The sequence below is a fragment of the Anolis sagrei genome, chromosome 2 (genome assembly GCF_037176765.1).
Source record: "Anolis sagrei isolate rAnoSag1 chromosome 2, rAnoSag1.mat, whole genome shotgun sequence".
Lineage (NCBI taxonomy): Eukaryota > Metazoa > Chordata > Lepidosauria > Squamata > Dactyloidae > Anolis > Anolis sagrei.
Genome location: NC_090022.1, coordinates 160,841,414 through 160,859,295, shown reverse-complemented (window position 1 = coordinate 160,859,295; position 17,882 = coordinate 160,841,414). Strand labels below are relative to the sequence as shown.

Sequence of the window (17,882 nt, the reverse complement as noted above, 5' to 3'; positions counted from 1 at the left end):
GATGGAATCTCCTCTCTTGTAGTTTGAAGCCATTGTTCCGCTCCAGAGCAGCGACATGTAATGAAAACAGAGATATTGTTGGTGCTTGCCTCTAGTGAGTTTCGATTCATGAATCTGCTCTCTTGGAGATGAATAAAGGTGGTCTTTTTGAAACATCGTAAGGTGGTGTTGTACCCTAGAGCAGGAACAGAGCCATCTAATCATTAACACACCACACCATGAATAAAGGAAGGGTCCTTTTTATTTGAAGAAATACTGGAGCCAATAAAAGAGATGAGGTAAAAGTCCAAAAGCAAACAAGCATCGTCGTCCATCTCCCCTGGGTGGAATGGCTGCAGGTGTCCAACCAGCAGTAAGCAGTGTCCAAACATAGGAATAATAGCAATGTCCAAAAAGCTTGCACAAATAATCCAATGCAATGAATGTCTAAAAGCCTTCAATAGGAAACCATGAACAGACTAGCCCCTGCTAATCCACTTGAAAAGCAAGATTTATCCTTGGAGACGAGACCACTTGAAACAGGAATTTTCATGAGACTTGATTCCAAACGATGCCTGATCTGAAGAAGATTCTCTAAGGGCACTCTATAAATCCCAAAAACTGGTTCCTACTCTCCCCAGTTTTTGGCCTTAACTGCCGAATTCTTTCTGATCTGCGTAAACATTGGGCCTCTTGACGGTTCTGGCTAATTTCCAGACAGCGACTGGTCTTATCTATCTCCTCATTAACTCTACCAGGTGTCAAGCTATCTTGCAAACGCAAGCCTGGAGAAGGGAGTAAACTTTCTTCCCTTGTTCTGACAAACTTTCTCATGGAAATTTGGCCTTTCCCCGAACCCTCTCGATCAGTAGCCTTATTGTCCAAAGTGTCTCTATTTTGCACCTCATCCTCATTGATCACATCAGACTGACTATCCAAATCAGAACCAGAAACATCAGAAACATTAGGAGGTGGAAACACAATCACAGATTCAGGCTCAAACACCGGCTGAGGCCCAACAGGTGGACGGCGTGTGCTTTGGATTAAATTGGCTGAAGAAAAGAGATTGGGATTTTTGATATTTATTGATCTGCAGACTTGAATTGCATGTTTTGTTTTTTGATGGTAACACAATTACAGGTCATGACATTCCTTTGAGATGGAAAGGAAGATACAAATACGTAATGAAACATATGTCAAATCAATTCCTATAGAAAGAGGGTGTGTCTGCAACTGTTTCTATGGGGGGACTCCAGCTATGGAGTCCCCCCATAGCTGGACAGGCAGGAAACGTCCTTCCTAGAACAACATTAGCACCAGAACAAGGCATAGCATTGGAGATAAAATTATGAAGCTGTGCCCATGGTGGCTTCCATACCATTGGCCTGTTTTTACTCTGAGCTTTTAGGAATGTATCCAAAGTCTTGGGGTATAGGGTTTAGCACCTTGGATGGTTCAAGTTTGGATTTAATCCGGAGCATATTTGTTGCCTTGCTGATATGGAAGCTATCAGAAGACATTTTCTTCAGCAACTTCTCAACCTCCAAGTTTGCAAATCCATAAGTCCATCCTGAACAGTATCCTAGCTGATTAGGCAAGAAGATGACATGGACCAAATATTTCTTGTGTCATATTTGCCCTTAGCTATATGGGGAAATCAGAATCAATCCTTGTGATAGCCCTTATGAAAGAAAGAAGCAGAAGGATGCTAGGAGTTGAATGTATCTTACATATGTTCAAAGGATTATAAAAACTGGGTAGGAAAGGTAAAGGTAAACGTTTTCACCTGACATTAAGTCCAGTCGTGAAAGAAAGGAAAAATTACAAGAAATAGCAGAAATTAAAATAGTGGAAAAAAATAAATACGTAGGAATTATAATTTCAACTTCCAATTCACACCTGCTAAAAGATAATTATGAAAACGCCTGGAAAAATATCAAAAAGAAATTAGATAACTGGAAATTCCTTAATCTGTCACTAGTAGGCAATCAAAATGAGTGTTTTACCTAGAATGATCTTTTTATTCCAAACGATCCCCATCCTCAGATGGTGGTGCTCATCTCCATTTCTAAGCTACGGAGCTGCCGTTGTCCATAGACACCTCCAAGGTCATGTGGCCAGCATGACTGCATGGAGCACTGTTAATTAGAATGTGATTTTTTCCCCCTGAAGAAATGCTACCCTGTTTCCCCCAAAATAAGACGCATCCATAAAATAAGCCGTAGCATGATTGCTAAGCATTTGCGCAATATAAGCCATACCCCAAAAATAAGACATACTGATAGGCCTGGCTATGCAGCGTACTCTGTTTCCCCGAGAATAAGACATACCCATAAAATAAGCCATAGCGGGATTTCTAAGCATTTGCGCAATACTATGCCCCAAAAATAAGACATAGTGATAAGACATAGTACAAGGTTGCCTCCTCCATCAGGTCCTGGTGGGTCGTTCTGTGCATGCTGAAAGACATAGAAAGTCAAAGTCAAAGTCTCTTCAGTGAATTGAGGAGCAAGACACTCTGCTTTAGGTATTGTGTGTCCTCAGGGGGAAGAAGTAAAGCTGTGGCTGCCGTTTACTGTGGGTCTCTCTCCGCCAACACTGTGGGTCTCTAACACACCAGTAAAGCTTCTGCTCCCCAGCATTGACCAGCAACAGTTTGTGGGTCTTTCTCACCCCACACAAACACCAGAGTATAGAGGAACAGCTTCAGCAAGCACTCTGCTACTGAGCCCAGAGAGATCATCCCATAAATGCAGATTGTTGTACTATCTATACACATAATAAAAATGAAAAATGTGTATGTATGTGGCGGAGGTATCCACTTACACAGACAACTCAACTGACAATGAATCTTTACCACACTTGGCACACAGACTCATCATGGCCAACTCTAAATACAGGCAGGATTTGGGGGTGACTCCCTTGGCATATGGGAGTTGTAGTTCATCCTTATCCAGAGAGCATTGAACCCAGCTGACGACAGATTTGGACCAAACTTGGCACACAGACCCAATATGGCCAACTGTGCATACAGGCCTGGTTTGGGGAGGATTGAAATTGTAGTTCACCCACATCATGTATTTTCTAATGGGAGCAGTCATAAAAAAACAAAATCACTGACTGGCTTTTTCCTAATACATAGTGTTACTAATTAACTAAATAATAACAAACTATGTCTTTTCAAATAACCCAGGCACTGCTGGATACCCAAGCTAGAACTTAATAAAAATAAGACATCCTCTGAAAATAAGCCATAATTTGTCTTCTGGAGGAAAAATAAATATAAGACAGTGTCTCATTTTCAAGGAAACATGGTGTGCGGACATGTTTTTCTCTATGTGAAATATTTATTTAGTAAGGATGAGAGAGGCAGAGAAGAAGAAAGAGAAATTCCCCCCAGATGGCATGAACTAGAAGTATTTCACCTCAGAGCTTGGATAAGTTTCTCTTTGGGACAACATCTCCCAAAATCCCTTGGGGCATTGCTTAGGGCTGTTGTAGTACCATAAAAGCTCTCTTTGGATTTGATGGGGAGAATATCTGGGTTGCAGTATCATTTATGGCCCATTCATTGCTCTGAAATAAAGAGAATGAAGCAAAGATGACTATGAAAAGGAGGCTCAGTGCATAATGCCTGTGAAATTTCTTACAATGCTGAGCTTTCATCTGCCATACACAATACAGTTTCAGAATAATGCCCCGTCATTTCCATTGTAAAGGTGAACAGTATTTGCAAGTGACTTATTCCAGGCTCAAAAGACAGCTTTTGCAAATAAGGCATTTTAAAATGGTGGGACCGAATTCCTATCTCCATTTGTACTGCGTGTTCATGCTCAATATGCTTACCGTTACAGAGTCGTGGGACTACTCCAAAGCCAAAAAAGCCACCAGGAGAAGGAGACTTCGAAACGATCAAACTAATAAGCAATGGGGCATATGGGTGAGTGGGTTTGCTCAGATGCCAAGCTCCTTGGGTCTGTTTGCATGGGAGGTTGTCTTTGCTGGCACTTGGGTTTCAGATAAAGTCTCAGTCAATTCAACATAGTTTGTGACAGCCACAAAAACAAAGTTTCTGGAGTAGAACTACCACTTTCAAAGTCAGAATCACATAATTTAACAGGAAATTACACTTTCAAACCAGGAACAGAATATTTTGCAAATTTTGGATGACTCCTGAGTGAGATACTAGGAAAAGTAAATTGCTGCATTGACGGTTTATAAATGGACCTAGTTGCTCTGGGCTCATAATCATCTTTCATGGTGATATTCTATTTTTGTTTCATTTTTAAAATATTTTAGTTAGCAGTTATCTACCTACCTATCTATCTATCTATCTATATATAGAGAGAGCGCAAGTGCTGGTTTTATAGTTCCTTCCTAATACTGGGGGATTCTAACCATGAAACTGGTGGAGCAGGAATTGAATGAAGGCCTTCCAGTCTCTATCCTGTTCTTCGAAGGGTGTCTTTGAGTGCTTTGTGGTTGGGCTAAAACTCTGATTTCTGATCCTGGCAGAGGAGTTCTGCCTTGTTACTTGGAGCACAAAAATGCCTCTTGCTAACCACTTCTCTTCTTCCTTCTCCTACTCCAGAGCTGTGTATTTGGTACGGCATAAAGAGACCCGGCAGCGTTTTGCCATGAAGAAGATTAACAAGCAGAATCTCATCCTGCGCAACCAGATCCAACAAGCTTTTGTAGAACGTGACATCCTGACATTTGCAGAGAATCCTTTCGTGGTCAGCATGTTTTGTTCTTTTGAGACCAAGCGCTACCTCTGCATGGTCATGGAGTATGTTGAAGGTACGCAGCCCCAAGAGTGCAAAGGGGCAGAAAGCCCATGATCCGTAGCCTCTAAGTTAGCATTTGCCTATACTCTTCCAGAACTGCAAATGGGCCAGAAGGAAGCACTTCTGTTAGTTTAAACCAGGGGTCCTCAAACCTTTTAAACAGAGGGCCAGGTCACAGTCCCTCAAACTGTTGGAGGGCTGGATTATAGGCCTGGGTAACAATGGAAAAATTTGTTTCTAAAATCGATTCGTTTTTTGGGGGGTTTTGCGTTTCGATATTTAAAAGAATTCCGAAATTTTTCTTTTAAAAAGTTCGATACTTACGAAATTTCATAAATGTTAAAAAAATTACGAAACATTAACGAAACAAATACGAAACAATAACGAATCGATTCGTTAATGGCGGACGCGACCGCGCAATACGCTAAAAAACCTCCAAATGGGACAGGGGGAACTTCTGAAGCTTCCCTCTCCCTCTGTTGTTGACTGTTGGTGTGATATTATAATTTTTTTCACTAATTAAACAAAAAACAACTATAAAACTTGCCCCAGACATGCGGAAATAATAACGAAACGACCTCAAACCGATAATGAAACGAATACATAACGAATCCGAAGCATTTACGAAACATATTTAAAAATTCGTTTTTAAATATTTAAATTTGATAACGAAGCGATAACGAACCATTGCTCCAGAATGGTTCGTTATCGCTTCGTTATCAAAAAAATTAACGAATTTTTAACGAATTACGAATTAACGAAACGAAACCGCCCAGCCCTACTGGATTATAATTTGGAAAAAAAACCATGAATGAATTCCTATGCACACTGCACATATTTTATTTGTAGTGCAAAAACACTTAAAAACAATATAGTAATTCAAATGAAGAACAATTTTAACAAATATAAAATTATTAGTATTTCAATGGGAAGTGTGAGCATGCTTTTGGCTGATGAGATAGGATTGTTGTTGTTGTGGTGTGCTTTCAAGTAGTTTCAGACTTGAGTTGACCCTGAGTGAGGGCCAGGAAAATGACCTTGGTGGGTCGTATCCGGCCTCTAGTTTGACCATAGAAATGGTATATATTCTAGAGTAGTGTTTCTCTAACATAGGTCCCCATCTGTCTTGGACTTCAATTCCCAGAAGCCCCAGCCAGCAACGGAAAAGATAAAGGTTTAGGAAACAATGTTCTAGAGCAGTGGTTCTCAACCTGTGGGTTCCCAGGTGTTTTGGCCTACAACTCCCAGAGATACTAGCCAGTTTACCAGCTGTTAGGATTACCAGCTAGTCTAGAGTATATTACAATGGATATCTATTTTTATGTCATATCAGAAGTGCCTTGAGAAACTACAAGTCGCTTCTGGTGTGAGAGAATTGGCTGTCTGCAAGGACATTGCCCATGTTTTGATGTTGTACCATCCTTGTGCGAGGCTTCTCTCATGTCCCCCGCATGGGGAGCTGGAGCTGACAGAGGGAGCTCATTGGTGCTCTCCCCGGGTTCGAGCCTCCGACTTGTCAGTCTTCAGTCCCGCCAGTACAAGGGTTTAACCTTGTACTGGCGGGACTGGCCAATTCTCTCACAACAGGACACTCCTGACACGACAAAAAAAAGGGTTTAACCCATTACGCTACTGGGGACTCCTAATGGGTTGTTGTTGTTGTTCATTCGTACAGTCGTTTCCGACTCTTTGTGACCTCATGGACCAGTCCACGCCAGAACTCCCTGTCGGTCCTCACCACCCCCAGCTCCTTCAAGGTCAATCCAGTCACTTCAAGGATGCCATCCATCCATCTTGACCTTGGTTGCCTCCTCTTCCTTTCTCCTTCCATTTTCCCCAGCATCATTGTCTTCTCTAAGCTTTCCTTTTTTCACATGATGTGGCCAAAGTACTTCATCTTGGCCTCTACTATTCTTCCCTCCAAAGAGCAGTCGGGCTTTATTTTCTGAAGTATAGACATAATGGATATCTATACAATAAGTCAGTTATAGGTAAGATACATCTCCCTTGTAAAAGTAGCTTCACTAGTTTGTTTCCAGGCACAATTAATCCTTGTAAGGCCTGGATCCAGACTATCTAAAAGACCATTTCACCTGATACAAATTTGCCAGAGCTTTGAGATCCTCAGGGAAAGGTTTTCTCTCAGTTCCACTATCATTATAGGCTGGCTTGGCGAGGACAAAAGAGAGAGTCTTCTCAGTGGCTGCTCCCATCCTCTGGATCACTCTTCTGTCAGAAGCTAGGCTGGTCCCCTCCCTGCTTTTCTTTCCCCAGCAAGTCAAAATGTTCCTACCTACGCAGCCTTTTAACTTGTAAACAGAAGCTTTTTAATGGGGATATTTTATTCTTTTTGTTTTTTTATGATTTTATACTGTTTTATATTGCTTAATTTTTATTTATTTGTTTGTTTTGGAACCTGGCTTGGGTCCCACTCTAGAAGAAAGGTGACATATAGAGGCAATGAATGAATATTCCCTGTGTCTATTACTAATTATACTCAGTTTGACAAACTACAGCCTTGCTTTCTTGTGAGGATAAAAGCTGAAATTAAATTATAGCCCAGTGGTTATGCCAACAAATTGCATGCAGAAGATCACAGGTTGACTTCCTGAAAGTACTAGATAGAGCTGGGAAGAACATCTCTCTGAAATCCTGGGGAATTAAACGAATGGGTGGTCATAGTCTGAAATAGGTTACCATGCTCCTGAGGCACATCATTGTCAATTGCAGTTGGAAAGTTTGAAATATTGCTTTTTTGGACTAAAGCTTTCAGTTCACCCCATCCAGCAAGAGCAGATATTGCAGCTGAGGGATTCTGGGAGTGTTGTCATCTAAAGAAGTAACTTTTCAAAGAGATGATGGGTGAAAATTGCAGTTGGGATTGTCTGCAGAGATAATAATAATAATAATAATAATAATAATAATAATAATAATAATAATAATACTTTATTTATACCCCGCTCTATCTCCCCCAGGGGGACTCTGTGCGGCCCCGTCCATCAATACAGTACACACAATGTAACACAAAAGCATAACAAAACCAGAAAATAAAATACATAAAATGCAAAACCAATATAATAAGCGACACAACAATGTAAAATCAAACATTAAAACACAAAAGATTACACTGGGCAGGGCCAAATTCAAAGATAAAATTTTAAAACACTGGGAAATAGGACAATGTAAATTATCGGGGAGGAGGATCCGGGGATGAGGAAGGATTTAATTGCACGAACCATAAAACAAAGTGCTTCTGAGATGCTGCAGTGCATTATTTGGATTGTGCAGTTTGCCTAACTTGGCAGGATAATATATGTTGTTTTGCAGATCTAGTGCCAGGGCAGGGCAGTGATCCACTTTGGGAACAGAAAATGAACCTTGCAATCTTCCTAACCATGTCGCCTTTCTCCTGACAGGTGGGGATTGTGCCACATTGTTGAAGAACATAGGAGCCCTGCCAGTGGAGATGGCCCGCATGTACTTTGCTGAGACTGTCCTCGCCTTGGAGTATTTGCACAACTATGGCATTGTCCACCGTGATCTCAAGCCTGACAAGTATGATGCCTGAAAGCAGGGGAGGGCACTCATTTGGGTTTAGGTTATGAAGCAGGGAGAGCAAGAACACACTTGGCTCATCCTGGCTGGCATTCCTTGGATTCCTCTGCTATTATTCATGGCAGAAAGTGGCTGTGATCTGCTCTTTCTGATGGATCTCACTCTGACTTCCTTCCCAGCTTACTCATCACCTCTATGGGACACATCAAGTTGACTGACTTTGGTCTCTCCAAGATGGGGCTGATGAGCCTTACTACCAATTTGTACGAAGGCCACATTGAGAAGGATGCAAGGGAGTTCCTAGACAAACAGGTAAGACACTAATGCTGTCTGTCTGTCTGTGTAGGCATGTACCAGAAGAAAATGAGAGAGATAGCTGAGAAAGGCAGCATATGAATTTTTTTTAATTGATTTTTTATTGAAGGATTGGGTTTGGGGTACAATTTACATATTGGTATATCATAAAATTTAAAAATGCAATTAAAAAGTGTGAATATGTGAAGAAGATGAAGAGGAAAAAGGAAGAGAGAAAGAATAGCATAAGAGGAAGAAAAAGAGGGGAAAGAACAAAAAAGGAGAAAATAGAAAAGGAAAAAGGGGAGGTACGAGAAGGGGTTAGTATCTGATTTAATTACTGCTTCCTCGCGTAATTGTGTTAGTATTGTTGTGTTCCTTTGAAGCTTTATTCTCACCAGCCTATATTTGTTTGATGTTGAAGTAGTTCTTAATTGGGGACCAGTCTGTCTTTCCAACTGTAAGTTTCTGTTTGGCTCTAACTAATTGAGTTAAATTGTCCATATTCATAACATCAAATATCTTGATTATCCATTCGTCTGATGTTGGAATCTCTTTAGACTTCCACTTTCTCGCATACACCAATCTCGCTGCTGTGGCCATATGGAAAAGCAACTTGTCCTTATTCCTTTCTATGTCAAAGTCCACCATCCCCAGAAGATAGCATATGAATTTGATAGGTCAATAGATCTATACTTGGAAATGACAAGAACATACTTGGAAGCAACACACTTCGTTTTTATTTTTAAAAACTTATTTAGAAAGGATCTAACAAAAATTGTTAACGAAACAGTTTCTTTGATACAAATACTTTGTCAAAATCTAAAATGCAAATGCACAGCAACCGTTTTCATAGTTCGAAATGTATTCACTTTGCTCTTTTTGGAAGTTTAGTGCATGTCTTGAACGGGCCCAGACCTGTTTCATTTTGGCCATAGTTCAGCATTTAGGGCAGAGCCCCCAGTGGTGCAGTGGGTTAAACCCCTGTACTGGCAGGACTGAAGACTGACAGGTTGCAGGTTCGAATCCGGGGAGAGGCGGATGAGCTCCCTCTATCAACTCCAGCTCCTCATGCGGGGACATGAGAGAAACCTCCCAGAAGGATGATAAAAACATCAAATCATCCGGGCTTCCCCTGGGCAACGTCCTTGCAGACGGCCAATTCTCTCACACCAGAAGCGACTTGCAGTTCCTTAAGTCGCTCCTGACACAAAAAAAAAAAAGCATTTAGGGCTTTCTGACCATTCTGCCAAACCAAAGAACGACCAGAGTTGTATGTTGGAGTGAGATTCCTAGGGCTTGGTGAACCAATATCTGTGGCAGCTGAATGAAAGCAAGTGTCTTTACAGGTTTGTGGGACTCCGGAATACATTGCTCCTGAAGTGATTCTCCGCCAAGGCTATGGGAAGCCAGTGGACTGGTGGGCTATGGGCATCATCCTGTATGAGTTCCTGGTAGGCTGCGTACCTTTCTTTGGAGACACTCCTGAGGAGCTCTTTGGTCAAGTCATCACTGGTATGTGGAGGCCAAGGATTGCTCATTGTGACTGGGGTTAGAGTTAGTGTGCACATATATAATGTGGTTAGGGTTAGTGTGCACATATGCTCATTGACCTTAGAACAGGGATCCTCAAACTAAGACCTGAGGGCCAGATACGACCCTCCAAGGTCATTTACCCGGCCCTCGCTCAGGGTCAACCTAAGTCTGAAATGACTTGAAAACTCACAATAACAACAACAATCCTATCCCATCAGCCAAAAGCAGGCCCAAACTTTCCATTGAAATACTAATAAGTTTATATTTGTTAAAATTGTTACTCATTTTAATTATTGGATTGTTTTAAAGTGTTTTTTTTTTTTGCACTACAAATAAGATGTGTGTAGTGTGCATAGGAATTCCTAGGATCTGATCCCAGATTATCTGCTTTGAACTCAATTATATGAGTGTCACATAATCTGAGATAAGCAGACAATCTGGGATCAGATCCTGGGATATAGGGCAGTGTAGTAGGAGCCTAAGTTGCAGCCATCATGATGGAAGCCATGTCCATGATCCCCCTATGGAGGATGCTCGGCCACCCATCCTTACTGTTTACTAGCGGTTGCCTTCCCCTTTTCCTCACTCGGCAATTGCAACTCCTTCTCTGTCACTTTCAGATGACATCTTGTGGCCAGAAGGGGAGGAAGCACTCCCAGCGGATGCTCAGCATCTAATCTCCTGCCTCTTGCAGACAAACCCCCTTCTCCGCCTGGGGGCAGGTAAGCACAGATAGGGCAGGGGGAGTGTGGGGTAGATGTGGTTTGAGTATGAGCCATTTCAGAAGGGACAAATTCTTCTTCCTAATACTCTCATAGTTTTCTTTAAAATGTTGCAACCTAGAACATCTTGGTTGTATGCTCACTAGGTTTGCGCACTCCACACTCCCCCTTGTCTCTGTCTGTCTTCGTCTCTTGTTTCTGGGCAAGATAACACCCTCCCTGCCCCTCCCACTATTCCTAGCTTGATTTGTCGCTTTGTCCGGCAGAGGGCAGCAAAACTCCAATGTTCTGGTTCTCTGCAGGTGGTGCTTTTGAGGTGAAACAGCATCCGTTTTTCAAAGATCTGGACTGGAATGGGCTTCTGAGGCAGAAAGCAGAGTTCATCCCCCATCTAGAGTCCGAAGAAGACACCAGCTACTTTGACAGCAAGTTTTCAACTTTTTCTTTTCTCCCTCCACAATATCTTGCTTTAACAAACTAAGTAAGGCTGAGGCATACCACTTGCTCCAATTTCTACTGCTCATCCACTCTAATCCCAAATGTCAACACTTTATGGAAAGCCACCTGTTTGCTTCCTGCTCTCTTGAGGGATGTCCAATGTGCTCCAGTAGGGCATTTCTGAGCACTGCAATTGGAAGCTTCAGAAAGGTGGTTTTCATCAGGATTGTAAGAGGGGAAAGGCCATAGCTTCATAGCAGAATGTAATCTGGTAGCGCAATGGGTTAAACCCTTGTGCTGGAAGGTCTGGATACCAACAGGTCGCACGTTCGAAGTCAGGGAGAGTGCAGATGAGCTCCCTCTTGTCAGCTCCAGCTCCCCATGCAGGGACATGAGAGTAGCCTCCGACAAGGATGGGAAAGCATCAGAACATCCGGGCGTCCCGTGGGCAACATCCTTGCAGATGGCCAATTCTCTCACACCAGAAGCAACTTGCAGTTTCTGAAGTCGCCCCTAGAATGAAAAAAATGTAATCTTTATACATTCTTCCGTGAAACTATGGCCTTTTCCTTTTTGCGATCTCAAGTTAGTGGTGGAAAAGGCTCCTGGGATGTCATTGCCAATCAGTGTCAACAGTGTTGTGCTGGATCAGTGGTTCCCAACCTTTGGTCCTCCAGCCGTTTTGGACTTCAGCTCCCAGAAATCCTAGCCAGCTTACCAGCTGCTCAGAATGGGAAGAGCTGAAGTCCAAAACACCTGGAGGACCAAAGGTTGGGAACCACTGAGCTCAATGGACCAGTGGGCTGACTCAGTATAAGCCATTTGCTGCTTTCCTTCTGGCAAAAGGATTAATCTTCCTCTCTCCATCTGTTCAAACCAAAATATCATCAGCTTCATAAATCCTCCATTTTTTCATATCCAGAAATTTGAAATTATGGGGGTTAAAACAAAGAAATATTCCCCAAACTGTGACACTAGCTATCTTAGGAGATCCAAAGCCTAAGCTGGATCTTTTGTTTTAAACTGGGAACTCAATGGCATAACCATTGTCTGTTGTATTTGGAAGAGAGGCGGCTTGTAGTAATGTGGCTAAAATCATTGCTTCTGATTGGAGAATGATTTTACACAAGCAGTTTTATAAACGGACTATCATCCACATGGCCCAATGCCCATGTCTGCTGAAGAGACCAATATCTTCCAGCTCAGGATGGCTTTAAATGTGATTGCCTTTCATATATGTTGGTTTTTAACCCCAGAATTCCCCATCCAGTTATACCATGTGGCCTAAACTTTGAATATTTATTTATTTATTTATTTGCAGTATTTATATTCTGCCCTTCTCACCCCAAAGGGGACTCAGAGCAGATCACAGAACACATATATGGCATTCAATGTCGTTTATACACTGACAAGACAGGAAATTTTACATAGATAGAGGTATATATAAGCTTTTCCCATCTTTGGCATTTTGGAGGCTTGTACTCAGTTCCAGTCACTGGGAGGGGGGGGGGGGTTGCTGTTGCTCCATTTTCCCTGCGGAAAAGCTTTGTCCATAAACTTCTTCCTTGATCGAATTGCTTGCATTTTTCTGGCATTTCCTTAAGGGTACCTTAAATATCTTTACAGCAGTACCTATTTAACTACTCACATTTACTTTCGAACTGCTACATAAGTAGGCAGAAGCGGGGCTTAAGGGCAGGAGCTCATACCAACCCAGGCTTCGAACTATCAACCTTTCTGAGTTGTAGGTTTTTTCGGTCTATATGGCCATGTTCTAGAGGCATTTTCTCCTGATGTTTTGCCTGCATCAGGAGAAAATGCCTCTAGAACATGGCCATATAGCCCGAAAAAAACCTACAACAACCCAGTGATTCCGGCCATGAAAGCTTTCGACAATATATGTCAACCTTTCTATTGGCAAGAATAGTGCTGGGTATTTGAGGCTGTTTCCTGCTACCTATGACCGTGAGATATGAATGCCAAATAGCTCTTAGATGTCACAAGAAGGTTCTAGTTTTGAGTGGTTTCAAAACCCAAACCTCTTTCCCAGTGGTCAGAAAAAGAATCATGTTTACAACAACCTCCTTTTGTGGAAGGATTAGAGAACACACAAGCAATTTGGCAGAAACCACTCTCTTCCTCCTGGGGCCAGGTGTGTTTGAACTCTGTGTGCCATTGTTTTGTTTCAGCTCGCTCTGATCGTTACCACCATATTAATTCATACGATGACGAAGACACAACTGAAGATGAACCTGTGGAGATACGGCAGTTTTCATCTTGCTCTCCCAGATTCAGCAAGGTGAGCCTTCAACTTACAAGATTTTAATTTTATATATCACTAGCGGTCTGGTGATATGGAAAATAAAGTAATGAGAAAAGTGTTGGTTTCTAATATATGTAATTTCTCTATCCTCGTGAGTAAACAGTATTTCTTGCTGTTTCTTTCTCAGTGTTGATGTAAAGATTGTCTGGTTTGCCTACTCTGGAACATGCAACATATCACTGTCCTTCTTTAGGGGTCCCTTTCAAATCTATGGGACTATATCTGTCATAAACATGTATGTGTGTGTGTGAATCATATATATCTATCTATCTATATCTATGGCTGAATGGCTCTTTGTCAGGAGGGCTTTATGTTTTCTTGCCCTGGTGAAGGGAGTTGGACTGGGTGGCCTTAAGGCAGCATTTCTCAACCTGGGGTTTGGGACCCCTGGGGGGGGGCAGTTGCAAGATGGTGTCAGAAGGGTCACCAAAGACCACCAGAAAACACAGTATTTTCTGTTGGTCATGAGGGTTCTGTGTGGGAAGTTTGCCCCAATTCTGTTGTTGGTGGGGTTCAGAAGGTTCCTTGATTGTAGGTGAACTATAAATCCCAGTAACTACAACTCCCAAATGTCAAGGTCTATTTCCCCCCAAACTCCATCTGCGTTTATATTTGGGCATATTGAGTATTCGTGCCAGGTTTGGTCCAGATCCATCATTGTTTGAGTCCACAGTGTTCTCTGGATGGAGGTGAACTACAACTCCAAAATTCAAGGTCAATACCCTATTGGTCAGGGGAGTTCTGTGTGCCAAGTTTGATTCAATTCCATCATTTGTGGAGTTCAAAATGCTCTTTGATTATAGGTGAACTAAATCCCAGCAACTACAACTCCAAAATAACAAAATTATTTTTTTGAGTGATTGTCACTCCTTGTGTTGTGAGACGTTTTGTTGCCAAATTTGGTGTGATTTCGTTCATTGGTTCTTTTGTTTTTAAGGTACTCATTATGCACAGAGCATTTTATAGATTTAAAAAAGCATGTGACCTAATGCAAGATAGTGAGAGTAAAACGTGAGCAGAGGAGCTGCTCTTATCTTGTTTCCACCCCAAACTTTCATGTGATGGTTTTTGGCAAACTAGTTTGCTGAGGAGTAGCTCTTGGTTTTGTTTGCAGATATGAGGATGATGCTATGGCCTACATATTAGTTAACTCCCACCTTCAGACAACCTCATCTTGCCTTAAGTCAAGATGTCCTTGATTGTCAGACATACCAAGTTCTTAACAATTCAGGACATGACCGTTAATCGTAGGTTTCCATTATGCCCAAACAAGAATAATGGCAATGGATTTAAAACAAACCAGGCGGCAGAAACCAATGTTAATTTTGTAATTAAACTACCGTATATTCTGGCATATAAGACTACTTTTTAACCCAAGAAAATTTTCTCAAAAGTCAGGGGTCGTCTTATACGTGGGAGTCATCTTATACGCTGGAGTGGCCTTATTCATGGGAGTCGTCTTATACGCCGGGAATCGTCTTATAGAGCAGGTGCTAAAACTTCCAATCTGGATTGGAGAATCTGTGGTTGCTGCATATTGTGGGGGGAGCTCAAAAATGGCAGTGGCCGCGTCCCTGCCATATGAAGCAACTGTATGAAAGCATGAATGGTGATGCTGTACAAGTATGATAGAAGAAAATCCATTCATCAGGATTCGTGGACTTAATGTGGTCCCGATGGTGAGGTGAAGGAACGCCTCATTGGGAAGGTGTAAGTGAAGAGAGGAGCAAGCTGCAGGCATCCAGGGCGCCCGGGGTATGAAAAAAAGAGATAGAGTGGTTCTGGGCCCAGACAAACACACCTCTTTTACTTGTCTGGCCCGCCCTTGTATCCTATTACCGTACCTCCTCCTCTGCCTCTCAGATCTCGCTCCTGAAGACTGCAGTGAAGCGGTACAGGTGCGCATGTGCGAGATCTGAGAGGCAGAGAAGGAGGTACAGTAATATGAAAATTATCATATTGAAATCAAATCTGATGCTTTAAAATTTTTTATTTAGTGTGTGTTGGAAGAGGGTTAGTCTTATACGGCGAGTATATCCCAAACTCTATATTTTAACTGTAAAAGTTGGGGGTCGTCTTATACACCCAGTCGTCTTATATGTCGGAATATATGGGTAATAACATGATTTAACATGATGTTTCTGAATAACGCTTAGTCTAAGGAAGAACTTATTGTTGTGTACTTGGAAATGATTTTCAAACTTTAAAACAATAGAGGAAATTAATATTGACACAAAGCCATCATTTCATATCCAGGCTTATTGAGAAGCTGTTACCATTCCCAGTTTGGAAGAAACAGAAAATCATGCTTAGTTGCAGCTTCTTGTATGCTCATGTATGCATGCATAAACCAATAAACAAAGGAGTGAACAACTGCATGCAGGATGGCTGGAAGGGATGAGCAACATTCATAGCACATGTGTACTCAGAAGGGAACAAGGGAATCTATCCATCCGTATGTTGAGCCACCTTTTCTCATTACTCTGTGTTTTGCCCCCACCCCATCCTCCACTCCCCCAGGTGTACAGCAGCATGGAACACCTCTCCCAGCATGAGCAGAAGACCCCCAGTGTCACCAAGCGGGACCAGAGCAGCAAGCACAAGGATGAGAAATTGAGCAAACGGGAAAGCCTGGGCAGTTTCACTCTTCGAGACAAGACCTGGCGTACCAACTCCCCAGAAATGTGAGACACATTCTAAATCACTCTGCAGTCGCTGTTCCTTTTGGTTAAATATAGGGGATGGAAATGGGAGACAGTATAGTGTTATCTTGACGGATCGGTCCAGCCTCTAAATCAGATCAGTTCAGCAAATGGTGTATTCAAGATATGATACGTTTATAACCATGTCCTTTGCCTCCGTGAACAGGGAAAAGGGCATTATTATTATTATTATTATTATTATTATTATTATTATTATTATTATTTGAAACACAACAAGATGAGTCCACAGCAGACAAGATCACACTGCTGGCTGTTGAATTGGATCACACGTCGGACACTTCCCAAGTGTCTAGGACTGTGTGATGTATCAGCGAATAATGCGTGCAGATCCCAGTAAGGTGGCCTTCTGCAGCTGGCAGATGGTAATTTTGTCAGCGCCGATTGTGTTTAAGTGCAGGCCAAGGTCTTTAGGCACTGCACCCAGTGTGCCGATGACCACTGGGACCACCTTTACTGGCTTGTGCCAGAGTCTTTGCAGTTCGATCTTTAAATCCTATTATTATTATTATTATTATTATTATTATTATTATTATTATTACCCTGTCTTTCTCCCTGAGGGGACTCAAAGCCATAGACTTTGATCAATTTAATATTCTTTCATATATATTCCAGAATACGCTGTGAGAACTTTTAGTGATGAGTGAAGGTTGCTTTGCCTGATGCTTTCCAAGCTGTGGGGTAGTGGTGGGTTTCTTTTCCTAACATGCCAGGGGCCATATTTGTATCCACTGTATCCACTCTATATTTATTTCCTTAGAAGCTCATCAGGCACAAACAGCCAATGGTTCATGGAATAACACTGGTCCCTGGTTCAACCCTTTGAGAAGCATTGGTTTGGTCAATTCATTATCCGTTTTAACTAGTTATTAAATTAAAGCATATTTTCATTTTTTTAAAATCTTCCTATTAGAATGGTCTTTGCTGATGATTGACGACTGCAGTGACAACCTTGTTTTGCCATTTGTTACAGTTCTGTTTGCCTATCACTGTTATTACTGTCCTTTCTTCTAACTGCAGAAAATCTGACAGAACAGCTGCACAGTGATTTTGTGAATGGTAACGCTAAATGTTGTCAGTTTGGAAGCAAAGTGTATGTGACTGAGATACTGAAAAAAATGAAATGTCACCAAGTTCAAATTTAAAATTATCACAACATGCCTAAATAAGTAACCTCTCCTAGTCCTCGCTGCTCAGTCCACTTTAACAGCCGGCAAATGTATGGGGCAATGGAGGTCGGTTTATAGCTGCCAGGCAGCTTGCAAACAGTATGACATTGGGTTGTTGTAGGTTTTTCTGGGCTATATGGCCATGTTCTAGAGGCATTTTCTCCTGACGTTTCGCCTGCATCTATGGCAAGCATCCTCATTACCTCTGAGGATGCTTGCCATAGATGCAGGCGAAACGTCAGGAGAAAATGCCTCTAGAACATGGCCATATAGCCCAGAAAAACCTACAACAACCCAGTGATTCCGGCCATGAAAGCCTTCGGTGAAGTATGACATTTCCAATTTATTTATTTATTTAC

At 41.9% G+C, this 17,882-nt stretch overlaps 1 protein-coding gene across 1 annotated transcript in view; it reads left to right on the top strand.

Annotated features, from left to right (window-relative positions):
- The window catches only part of MAST1 (microtubule associated serine/threonine kinase 1), a 90,108-nt gene that overhangs the window by 58,626 nt on the left and 13,600 nt on the right, over window positions 1-17,882 (top strand). Inside the window, exons 11-19 of the mRNA XM_060763624.2 lie at window positions 3,834-3,919; window positions 4,571-4,779; window positions 8,183-8,321; window positions 8,501-8,633; window positions 9,965-10,130; window positions 10,772-10,873; window positions 11,176-11,298; window positions 13,501-13,610; window positions 16,155-16,318. Of these exons, the coding sequence (XP_060619607.2) occupies window positions 3,834-3,919; window positions 4,571-4,779; window positions 8,183-8,321; window positions 8,501-8,633; window positions 9,965-10,130; window positions 10,772-10,873; window positions 11,176-11,298; window positions 13,501-13,610; window positions 16,155-16,318 (1,232 nt within the window). The remainder of the gene's footprint in view (window positions 1-3,833; window positions 3,920-4,570; window positions 4,780-8,182; window positions 8,322-8,500; window positions 8,634-9,964; window positions 10,131-10,771; window positions 10,874-11,175; window positions 11,299-13,500; window positions 13,611-16,154; window positions 16,319-17,882) is intronic.